The 13128-nt window shown below is 38.8% G+C and overlaps 1 protein-coding gene across 1 annotated transcript; it reads left to right on the forward strand.

The window, feature by feature from the left end:
• Window positions 1-1516: 1516 nt before the first annotated feature.
• znf330 (zinc finger protein 330) lies at window positions 1517-12374 on the forward strand. Its single transcript, XM_074629330.1, has 10 exons — window positions 1517-1655; window positions 2826-2989; window positions 3101-3120; window positions 3229-3299; window positions 4962-5038; window positions 6164-6290; window positions 6385-6489; window positions 6994-7040; window positions 9175-9292; window positions 10200-12374. The coding sequence occupies exons 2-10, from the start codon at window positions 2870-2872 to the stop codon at window positions 10472-10474; spliced, it is 960 nt and encodes a 319-aa protein (XP_074485431.1). The 5' UTR covers window positions 1517-1655; window positions 2826-2869; the 3' UTR covers window positions 10475-12374.
• Window positions 12375-13128: the final 754 nt, after the last annotated feature.

The raw sequence follows: 13128 nt of genomic DNA on the forward strand, positions 1-13128 counted from the left end.
TCTGTGTTGTTTTAATCTTGTTATGTGAAGCACTTAATGTTTGTATGAAAGGTTCTATATAAATAAAGTTCAGTTGTGGTGAGTTAAATTATCATTAATCTAGCCAATTAATGATAGCCTACTATTGTGGTATTATGTTTTGAAATGATGAATTAATAGTTGTGTTTTAAAATCAAATTGCAAAATGAATTTGAAAAGGTTTCAAAATTGTATTTTATGTTTTTTAGTTTACTTATGTGTTATTCCATTCCATCTGATAATTTATTTCTGTTTACATGTGTTTTATCTTTTATTCTGAAAAAAAAACATTCTGCATGACAAATTTCATGCAAACTCTTATGAAATATTAAAGCTTGATTAGCCTTATATAGAGAAACTTAAAAGCAGCAGAAGTTGGGATGAGCCTAATAAAGTCATGAGTAATCTAAGATGTTTGTATGCTGAACAGAAACTGTTTTCAATGTCTTTAAATAACTATGTAACAGGAACAATAACAGCGCTAACATCTGTGTAAGATCTGAAGTTATTTAATGGGGGAAATGGATAGAAACTTCAATCTGCACGTACCTTAAATGTGTTTATTAATTAATTGAATTGTAAATTATATGGAAAAAATATACCAGCCAACTTCCTTTAAAACAGCAAACATGACAGCCCATGACAGCAAGGTTGTATTAACGTATTATTACTGACCCATATATTATTTTATTAATTTTATTATTATTGTTTTTATTCATATCATAGCATACCTCCACATGTTTAATCATAATGTCTACCTTTGTGAGGACTTGTATACTGCACTATATATTTTGCTTGTAACTGCTGCTCACTGTTCATACTATATACTGTATATCTTAGCATAACACCATGGCAGGTATTGCACCCAGGTAGTGAACTGCACCGTATACCGTCTTGCCCGTATTGCACAGAGAATAGCCCAATATTACACAGATGCAACATATTGCACTGTCCCAATTTAATATATTGCACTGTCCCAATTTAACATATTGCACTGTCCCAATTTAATATATTGCACTGTCCCAATTTAACATATTGCACTGTCCCTATTTAATATATTGCACTGTCCCAATTTAACATATTGCACTGTCCCAATTTAATATATTGCACTGTCCCAATTTAATATATTGCACTGTCCCAATTTAATATATTGCACTGTCCCTATTCAACATATTGCACTGTCCCAATTTAATATATTGCACTGTCCCTATTGAACATATTGCACTGTCCCAATTTAACATATTGCACTGTCCCAATTTAACATATTGCACTGTCCCAATTTAATATATTGCACTGTCCCTATTTAACATATTCTGTCCCAATTTAATATATTGCACTGTCCCAATTTAACATATTGCACTGTCCCAATTTAATATATTGCACTGTCCCTATTGAATATATTGCACTGTCCCTATTTAACATATAGTAATTATTAGCCAGACTGATCCGCACTCCATACCAGATGGTGGCGGTAATGCACCTAATTGTTGTTTGCCAACCGCCAATAAACCTCAAAGAAGAAGAAGAATAAGAAGGAATCAAAACTAGGAACCAAAGTCTCGGCCGTCTGTTTCGCGGACACATTTTCAGAGCGGACCTACAGAAGGAGTCGGGAGGAGCAGTTCTGATCGTTTCAGGTAAAACATTTCTAATCAGACTCTTACATCTTAAATAACACTTAGATTCAACAGTCAGGACCATTAATGTACCTGCCAGACAACCTAAATATGATGTATAAGCTGCTATAGCTACATGTAATGTGATGTATCTACTGTATTTAATGTTACCATGTGTGAGTTACTGTTAGTCTGAAACCTGTAGGCCAACATTAACTAACACCTTATAAACTAACTGGTTTACATTCATGTCTGGCCTCATAATGGGTCACGTATCAGAGGTCTAGCATTGTCGCTTCTGTGTGTATTTATTGATAACAGAAGTTAAATAAAATAGGAAGTAACTTCAAAGTTAGTTGGCGAAATTGCTCACATTATAACTAGCTAGTTGGCGTAACGCAGGGCAACGTCAGCAACCTTTACTGTCAAAAGAGACGTTTTAGGCAAAAACTAAAATCTGTCTGATGAAGGTAACACAGTTTATAGTCTAAGTATATAGTATACAAGTCTAATGCAGTGAGGGCCAAAGAGCAAATGTACTACTCAGTATTAGGAACACATTGAGGGAAAAAACATCTGAGATTTACAGAATAAAGTCATAATGTTATGAGGAATAAAGTCGTAATGATATGAGAATAAAGTCATATCTTTACCAGAAAAAAAGTAGGAATATTGAAAGAATAAAGTCATAACTTTACCAGAAAAAAAGTTGTAATATTACGAGAATAACTTTACCAAAAAAAAGTAATATTATGATAATAAAGTCATAAGAAAATAACACGTTAAATTACTATTTTATAATCTTAGGATTTTATTCTCATACTACAATTTTTTTTCTCTAAAACACATGACTTTATTTCCATAATATTACGACTTTTTTCTTGTAATATTACGACATATACAATCATTTTTTTTCCTCAATGTGGCTCTAATTATTTAATTACTATTTTTATTTATCATTGTTGTAGGTCTATGGTATGACGGAGTACGTCATACCATAGACCTACAACAATGATAAATAAAAATGAAAATGTAAACAAAAAAACAGTTATTTATTTCCATTTTTATAAATCCACAGGGAGCCACTGGAGAGGAGCTAAAGAGCCACATGAGGCTCCAGAGCCGCAGGTTGCAGACCCGTTATAACGTCTCCACAACAGCCGTTGGCTAACTACTGTTCCTTGTTTGCAGGAAACCAGCCGTTAAACCATCCGTTAGCTCCGTGGAAACCAGAGATGCCGAAAAAGAAGACCGGTGCCCGTAAAAAGGCTGAGAGTCGTAAAGAGCGAGAGAAACAGAGCCGAGCCAACCGGGATGTGGTCGATGTGGCCAAACACCCCTGCAACTCTAACATGGTATATATATATAACTACTGTAGCTAACACATATAATGGCAACATTTACACAGTGTCATATCTGAGGTACTGTTTCTTATATTGTTGCTTTATTGTCTTCTGTTTGTGTAGGACTGTGACAAATGTCAGAGGTAAGTGTGACTGTTTTGTATTATATAACATTTATTGTGATATAAGTATCAATGGTCAACGAGCTAACGACTTAACAACTTTTTTCTCCTTGAAATGTCACCTGGTAGAAAACAGAAGAACAGAGCTTTCTGCTACTTCTGTAATTCAGTGCAGAAGCTGCCTGTCTGCGCTCAATGTGGTGAGTAAACTGCACTGACATGTAGTATGTTTACATGTATGTCATTAGATGTACTTTATTCAAATTCAAATAAGCTTTATTGGCATGAATGTTCAGGTTACATTATTGCCAAAGCGAAATTACATATTAATGAATAATTACATTTCACAAGAAATAATCACAAAATAATCACAATCACTTCATCTTACTATCATTTTAAAACTGAAGTAGGCGATATTGGAGCAAATCTGATTTAAAAAAAAGTTATTTTTATAAAACGGTTGCTATATCCTGACAGTAGTACATGAAACGGGTAACCTGAAAGAAAAAAAACATGTGCCTCTGTGTCCTCCGGTGCTCCTAACGGCATCTGCAAGATTTCACAGACTGGAGGAAAACAAGCAGTAAGAGCTGATCTGGGATCTGCTGTCCATCTGCTGTCTATGAGAGCCGGCTGTCAATCACTCGCAAACTCCGACCAAACGGTCAAAATAGGCAGCGCTGATCAAATTTGAATCAATGTAATGTTACATTAATGCCTATTTCTCCCCTCAAATGTTTTCAGAATCATTGTAGTGCACTGTTTAGCTGTAAAATGAGAAAGTTTGTGACCCGGCAGCCATGTTGAGATCAGTTGGGGAATACCAAGCCCCACTCGCATGACCGGAGCACAGCCAATAGGAACGCTCTCTCTCTGAAATGATTTGTGATTGGTCAAAGTCTTCCGTCACGGGCTAGATTTTTTTAAATGAAGAGGTGCAGAAGTCTAGTTATCTCTCAGAACACTTAAATTACAATATGCTGAAAGGTTATTACGGAATTTTTGCCCAGTGATGCCAAAACATTGTTGCCTACTGAAGGTTTTTAATCTTCTTACAATGTCTGTGGCTCACAGCAGCTAAAATGAGAAAGTTTGCTCCGGCTGGTGGGCGGTGCTTGGTATTTCCTCATCTGATCTCAACATGGCTGCCGGGTCAAAACGTTCTCATTTTACAGCTAAACAGTACACTACAAGATGTTTCTGAAAACATTTGAGGCGAGAAATAGGCATTAACGTAACAGAACATTGATTCATATTTGATCAGCGCTGCCTAGTTTGACCGTTTGATCAGAGTTCACGGGTGATTGACAGCTGCTCAGAGACGGCAGGCTCCAGCTCGGCTCTGATTGCTTGATTTCCTCCGGTCTGTGAAATCTTGCAGATGCACCGGAGGACATCGGAGGAAACGGAGGAACATGATTTTTTTCAAATTACCTATCTTATGCACTACTGTCAGGACATCGTGACCGTTTTATAAAAATAACTTTTTAATCATATTTGCTCCATTTCTACCCACTGCTGCTCTTCCAGAGCCACAGAACACATTATACAACTATTTTCATTGGCTGAGTTAGTATTAACCATGTTAGGTAAGCTGATCCCCATGTGTCAAATCAGTGGAGTGCACCTTTGAAGCCACTATGTGTTGATGTTGAAAATATTTGACTTTGGTGCCCCCGAGTGGTGGTATGTAAAAAGACACATGGCAGACAACATTGTATTCCAATTATGCACTGCAATAACTTTTATCATTATAGTAGTCTGAAAGATGCTATAATAACATCAGAAATCTCCACATAGTGGCATTAAATATGTTGTGACACCTTAATAAACTATGAAATGCTTAATGCTTGTGTTGTCAGGCAAAACCAAGTGCATGAAGTCCTCAGATTGTGTCATCAAACACCCTGGGATCCACACCACTGGAATGGCCATGGTGGTAAGTTAGCAACATTTCTGAACTGATACAGTGACACGGTAAGAATGCCGGTTTTTGGGTAGTATTTTTTTAATTGTGTGTTGGGTTATTTTAGTTCAGGCTAGTGTTTGCAAGTGTGCTTTTATTCACATGTTTTTATTGTGACATGTCTGTGTTTTATGCAGCAATTTCTTTAATCCAAAACAAAGAAGTGTTGCAGTATTGTACAAATTAAATTACATATTAATTAAATCACAAAACGGGTAGCAGGGTTTAAAATGACCTACAATATAGTACATTTTGTTGTACATTTTTAGCTGGACTGCAGAGGGCCAGCCCTACCAACGTAAAAGGTGACTAAGTGATGAAGTTACACGATTGGTCGGCCGAGTGATGGAGTTTTCTCATTGGCCGTTGCTATTTCAAAATGAAAAGGCATTTACGTTTTCAGGGGGGCGTGTCAGTGGTTCCACTCAGCTCTAGTGCTCCTGTATCGACACATTTCCACCAGATCCGGTGTCAGAGGGCGCCTCAATGCTTTCCATTCATTTCCTATGGAAAGCAGGAGAAGCAGTCGCCCAGTGCATGGTGGGAGTGTTGCGGCGAGTTGAAGAGGGTCTGTATTTACATAAGGTTGAAAAATCTCAACTTTATGCAAATGAGCCTGTCCTGCGCGATGCATCTGGCTCACGGTACTTGGACCAAGCTGTCAAACTAGGAGATCTAGTTCTAAAATGAAACAAGATTGAGCAGTGGCATTGTTTAGACGGAATAACAGAAAGTTTACGAGCAGGCTGCCATGTTGTTTCCTGTTTAAAACGGCGAGCAGAAAACCAGGGACCAATCAGGTGCATTCCACGATAGGGTACGTCACCGCCTGGACGGCCAGTTGAGTGGAGCAGTGCGTCCCCTAGTGTCCTCGCTGGACCTGGTGGACATGTACCGCTGGAGTTAACATTATAGACATGACCACTGACCACTTTGTGTAACAATTTAGCCACAAATTCACAGACTGACCACACACGGTCTAGACATATGCTAGTCTTGTTTTTATGGACCGTCTCATCAGAAAAAATAAATCATGGCAAACTGTAAACGTTTTTCATTTAAAACAAAAAAAAGCGTAATTTTCTTCTTGACCACAAGGGGGCAGTATGTGACTTCTGTGAAGCTTGGGTGTGCCACGGCAGGAAATGTCTGAGCACTCACTCCTGTGTGTGTCCTCTGACTGATGCAGACTGCATCGAGTGTGAACGCGCTGTCTGGGATCATGGTAAGACAACTCGCCCCCCTTTTCTTTGATATTCACCCAGACACATCAGTGACATGATAAAGGCCAACTCTGACTGTTTTAACTTCCTGAACAGGAGGGCGAATCTTCCGCTGTTCCTTTTGCCAAAACTTCTTGTGTGAGGATGATCAATTTGAGCACCAGGCGAGCTGCCAAGTCCTCCAGGCAGAAACATACAAATGTGAGTCATTTGTTTTTCCTTTCACAATGTCATTTATTGTCTTTTTGTGGTTTAAGGGGCAAGTGAAGTGTATCTTATCCATCTGCAACCGCTTATCCCGTTAGGGGTCGCGGGGGGGGGCTGGAGCCGATCCCAGCCGACATTGGGCGAAGGCGGGGTACACCCTGGACAGGTCGCCAGTCCATCACAGGGCTGACACATAGAGACAGACAACCATTCACCCTCACATTCACACCTACGGGCAATTTAGAGTCAACAATTAACCTAACCTGCATGTCTTTGGACTGTGGGAGGAAACCGGAGTACCCGGAGAAAACCCACGCTAACACGGGGAGAACATGCAAACTCCACACAGAAGGGCCGCAAGCCGGATTTGAACCCTCTAGCTGTGAGGCGCCAGTGCTAACCACTGCACCACCGTGTATCTTATCCGTTGCAGAAAATAATGTCGAGGGAATGTGATTGTTTACACTTTGTTTTGTCTTTTCCCGCTTCCCATTTTAGGTGTTTCTTGTAACAGACTGGGACAACATTCCTGCCTGCGCTGCAAGGTGAGAGGAACATCTATCCTTACTTCAGAAAACAGTGGAGGGAGGTCATTGTTTTATTCTGTCTGCTCCTCAGGCTGCACTAAGCATTTTTATATAAAACTACACCCATCTTATCATCCTAACATCCCAAATTGTTTCCGCAACAAAAAACAACCCACATTTCCTAACTGATAAGACAGTCAAATTGGAATCTCATTTTCATTTTATTTAATTTTAGTTTGCCCCACAAAAGGAAATGCGAGAAACATGTAATCCTAAAATAAGAAACTTTCTACTGAACAGCAGCAAGATAGCGCTCCAATCAGATAAAACTGGACTCCCCAAATCAGGCTGAAGCTGCTGCCAGAAGATAATGTTTCCTTCATTAAAGCAATGTGCACTTAATGGTCACCAGACTACATGATCTGTAAACTGTTAAAACAAGTTGGTTATGTCTCTGGCATTTAAGGGTTATTAATAGAGAAAGTTATCGCATTGCAGCTTTATCTACAAAGTGGCTCTGCAGCTAATGATAACATGAGTTGGCAAAGCAGTTTTACTGATATAGCACATTTCATTACAGGTTAACTCCAAATGCTTCACTTAAAATGTATACAACCAGAAACCCCATGTAACCCATGAATACAAGAATGTGCAAGCAACAAAAGAAAACCGAAAAACCACCAACCTTTCAAAAGAAATTGGCAAACCCTTTACCCACAGCACAGACACAAACACACACACACAGTAAGGCTGCAATCACACAACATCCAGCAGTGCGGAAAAAATGCAAGTCCTCCCATTCCTTTTTATATGGTGGTAGTGCGATATTAAAGGCTCATTCTAAGCTAACGAAAACACGATTCTTAGTTTCAGGTGCATGTCAATATGTAAGTTTAAAAAGTTATTGTTGGGTGTAATCATTCCTCCTGTTCTCATTCTGTGTGAAAATGCATTTCTAAAGTTCAGTTGAAGGTAATATGAGTGTTTTAACAATCGAATCTAGCGAGGATCTTTGTCTGGTGTCACAAGTGTTTTGTCTACAACAAAACTACATCAGCAAAAACCACTACAGAAAGTAAACAGTGTGTGAAACACAAAGAGGGAATTTTGTACTGAACTTCCTGTTTACTGTCACTGGAAAAAAATCACACGGTTGATGCCACTGTTGGAAATTAACTTCCAAAATCTAACATCCACCTTGAAACAATGTTATAATAGTTCAGAATTTTCAATTAGTTTTTATTTTATTTAAGTTTAGTTTAGAGAGTTTTTATACATTTTTATTCAGTTTTAGTTTTACAGTAGTTTTAGTTTGTTTTTGTTACGGCCAGGTATGATGTCTCAGAAGTATGCAGCTATATACATACAAAATACATGGTTGGAGAACTGTGTAGGAATGGCCATAATGTTTAATGTTTAAAGGATATGGTTTTTATTTAGTTTGTTTACTAAAAATGTTTTTCACAGCTTATTTTCATTTTAGTTTCACTTTTAGTTTACTGTAATATAACCCTGGACAGAAGCAAATCTGGCAGCCACTTGCATATTTTACCAGCATTTGGCTGTTGCTAATTTACAATCCTGGTTGATGCCTCATATTGGCTTCAGCTGAACTTTAACATGCATTTTTGGACTTTGACTCATCTTTTATTGTCGACTCATGTTGGGACGGGATATTTCCCCAGGAGACATGGCTACAGTGCTGTATTAAGATTAAGATTTCCCTTTTAAAGCCCATAGATCAGTCCCAACAGCTACATAACTAGCGTCTGTAATGTGAATCATCATTCAGCCTTTATAAGAAAACTGTTTAGTTGTCACTTTTGTCTTTAACATACTGTAGATATAGCATGGAAATAGGAATAGACCGACAAGTTTTATCAAACTGTACAGGAGGAGAAGAGACAGCTGGTGTATCCTTCTCAGAGCAGGTGAGAAGCTCTATAGTGGAGGCCAGAGAAAAGAAAGACATGACTGTGTTGCTTTAAACAGATGTGGGCAAATTACATTACTTGCCTAAACAAGCCTGAACAGTCATCGGATTTCATTCTCATATTTCAAACCAGATTTTACACTATATGTCAAGATAATGTGTGTGCCGGTAACATTTACATGTGATGATTTAAACACTAATTCAACTGTGTCCTCTCAGGCCTGTTATTGTGACGACCATGCCAAGAGTAAGGTCTTCAAACAGGAGAAAGGCAAAAACCCGCCCTGCCCCAAGTGTGGTCACGAGACGCAGGAGACCAAAGACCTCAGCATGTCCAGTGAGTCTCAAGTTGTTTTTTCCAGTAAAGGAAGTTGCAGCAGCCTCAACTTCCTTGCTGAATTGTGATTTCAGAAACGAAACAGATAGTGTCAAAGCAGGGACACTTTTGAGAAATGAACTGTATTTCCCGTAAAACTCAAAATACTATCTACTATTTTACTAATACTAATTCTTTTGCTCCTGTTTTTCCTCATTTCACCTGTTTATTCAACTTTTATTTGCAATTTATTGTGATATTGACACATTTACTGCACTATTATGAGAGAGGTGCATCTGACCAAATGGCACTTAAACCATTTTGTATTTGATCCTGTATGACTACTTCAAATACAACATTGCAGTTAGGGGTGTCGCAATATACCGGTATTGACGGTATTACAACATTTAAAATTGGTATTATGTTAATAATACACATATGATAATATTGCAATATTGCAAAAAAAAGTCTCCACTTACAAGAATTCCTCTGGTGTTTCATCGCAAACCTGATCCATTATATTTGTCTACATTAATGTTACTTTCTATTATTTTATGTGTTCATACAAAATAACGTGTTTATATTTTTCTTGTGTCGTACAGAATGAGCAAGGAGATATGTCATTTTCCAGCTACCCAGATGAGAAACAGAGCTGTAACTTAAGAAAAGGGTTAAAAATCTTTATCGTGCAGGGGAAGGCCTTTTTTTTTTTTAATCCATGTGGTTTGAAGAGTCTTTCAGGATTCTGGAAATACCTTTTTAGAACAGCGGTAAATGTTATTTTGGGGCTAACCTACAATTAACTTTTTACATACTAAAAATAAATTTAAACTGCAATTAATCTGTAATACATGAACATCTTTTTTGTCGCTTCACTGTCCCAGTAAATGAAACCAGCGCTAATGTCACATCCATGTGTTCCCTGCAGCTCGCACGTTGAAATTCGGCCGCCAGGCTGGTGCTGATGACGACGACGACGACGGAGCGTCAGGGTACGACTCCTACTGGAAGAACCTAGCATCTGGCGGCGGCCAGCAGGACAACTATGGAGAGGATGACGACGATGAGGAAGATGAGGATGATGATGATGAAGATGAGGATGATGATGATGAGGAGGAAGATGATGAAGAGGAAGAAGGAGAAGGTGAAGAGGAAAAGGCTGCCGATTCCGTGGCTGCCCTTAAACTGGACGGGGCTGCCTGAGCTGAGACAGACTGGAGAGACACAGTCCCGTAGATCCAAATGAGCCTCAGCGGACGTTCACTTGTTACAATGCAACAATTAATCGGGACATATATTAAGAATTCACGAACATAGTTCATATTAGTACAGATACTCTGAGGAATATATATATATATACTGTATATATATATACAGTATATTTCTCTACAAAACCCACTCAAGCAGCCGCACAAGAACTAGAAGAATAACAGAAATTGACTGATAAAAAAATAAGTAAGCAAGATTATGAATCTGACCAGACTTTCAAAAGAATAGTTTTCTGCTTTGTTGTTACATTCAGGGCTGGATTAATACAGTAGGAAGGCCCCGGGGTCAGAATTTGCTCAAATCCCTTTTAATTAGGAATATGTACCATGTCAATTTTGACACAGGGCCCCTCCACAAGAGGTTTGCGTAATAGAGTTGCACAGTGGAAGGCACCAAAGTATTTTTCCAAATGGTAAATTCCCCTATCAAAATTGTTTGAAACATTTTCTGAATGTTCCTCAACATAGAAACACAAGAATCTCCTGGATAATGTAACAATGCTTTAAGTTATGATCATCAGTTATGATTATTTCAACTTTGTGTCAAAGATGTTTTTTTCACAGTCAGTGTCAGTTTGGCATGGCATATGGCTCTGAATACTAAAACACCCATGAGCCTCAGTTGCATCATTGTAGTTGTTAACAAAAATGGCACTATAGACCCTTTTACAGCCGACGTCATTGAAAATATGCGCGCAACTTAAGTCCCAGCCATCAAGACAAGTTTGCTTTAAAATGTTTACCGGCAACAAAATATCTGGTTGTTGTGAGAATCGATATTCCAACAGCAGACTCAAGTTCTATAGAATTCCGACAACGACCGTTTCAGAGCAACAGGTGTTTTGATTTGAGTGAACGCGTTAACTTGTGACTTTCAGCCGAATGCGTCCACGGTTGCTCGTGGTAGCTTACATAAATGGTTGGCTTAGATAATAGACACAGATGAGTATGTGTAATATATTAATGCCCTTGCAGAGCTTGGCAAGCTATTGCACTCCGCCGTACTTCTGTTGCCAAAATGTGTGTGCACAAGTACGTCATCATTGTTTGCAAACTGTAAAAGGGTCTATAGTTGCCAAATGTATCCATACTTGACCCAAAAGCTGAAAGTGAATTTATTTAAGCCGCAGTTTGGTCATCATTTAAAAAAAAAAAAAAAAAGGTTCTCTTGTTTGTTCGCTAGCTCGTTATTAGCGGCACATAACAGGATTTTAATTTTGGTGATTAGATTGATTACAGAAATGCACCTTGGGAGTCATAGTTAACTTCTGTATTTATGTTAGTTTACAGGCTTGTACTGGAGATATTCTCTAATGTAATAGGTCATCTTTTGTACTGATGATGCGACTTTTTGAACTCTGCCAGCAACTCAATAATGCATAATAATAATGATCCTTGAGGCCCTCATGATTTGAGTTCATATTATCACGTTAGTGGTGAATACTCCCAAATAAATTAGCAGTTGTAAAATCACCACAAACCAATTAATTTGTTTGAGTAATTTAAAAAAAATAATTGCTGACTCCAGCTTGTTAAATGTGAATATTATCTGGTTTCTTTACTCTATTACAGTAAACAGTATATCTTTGAGTTGTGGACAAAACAAGACATTTGAGGATGTTATCTTGGGCTTCGGGAAACACTGATCAACATTTTTCACCTTTTTTCTGACATTTTATACAAACAATTAATCAATAAATCGAGAAAATAATCTACAGATAAATCGACAATGAAAATAATCGTTTAGTTGCAGCCCTAACACCTAACAAAGCCATGTGTGTGGTTGGTAATCCAGCCCTGGTTACAGTCTGAAATAAAAAAGGTTATATTCATGATGTCTTTACTGTGTAATAAGTGTTGTTCTGCTGAGGAAGTAATCTGCATCTTATTGTGGTAATTGGATTGGGTTTACCCTGCTTCAATGCAACACTAAGGTTGTCCAGACAACTTGACATGATCCTCGTAATCAACTGCATTTGTGGAGACACGTTTGTGTGAAATATGTCATTAAAGGAACTGTTTGTAACTTCTTACACGTATAAATCATTGCGGGTCGGTGTCCCATGCGCGCTCGCGTGTGGCTACGCTGTTCAGACTCAAACTCCAACACAAACTACACGGAAGCACCAAAACCTCATGGTTGTATCTAGTGAAGCCCATCTGTTAAACAGTGTTGGCCGTGGTCGGAGGACGCGGGGGAGACGGTAGCTTTGGTCTCCAGGACCGGAGTCTCTGCTCCTCTGCCTGCCTTCACTCATACCGCGCTCGTTCTCGCTCCACCTCACGTTCATGCGCGCAGACTACACACTGCAGGAGAGTTAGTTTAGCTCTGAGAATATGTAGTGAATGTACAGTGGACGTTTGTGCAGAAATAAATGCTGCAGCTCCTCCAGACCAACAGAGGTTTCCCGTATCTTGTGAAGTGACGGGGCTCCACAGCGCTTAACGTTATCGTCTCTGACCGGGTGCCGGTGGCTCCCTGCGGGCGCAGTCGGGAGACAATAACGTTTCTCTTCCTGCTTCAGCCCCGGAGGCTGAGGCAGGAAAAGCCAACACTAGGATCAGCAGTGATTCATGGAGAGACCTTCG

The sequence above is a fragment of the Sebastes fasciatus genome, chromosome 3, assembly GCF_043250625.1.
Source record: "Sebastes fasciatus isolate fSebFas1 chromosome 3, fSebFas1.pri, whole genome shotgun sequence".
In the NCBI taxonomy this organism is placed as follows: domain Eukaryota; kingdom Metazoa; phylum Chordata; class Actinopteri; order Perciformes; family Sebastidae; genus Sebastes; species Sebastes fasciatus.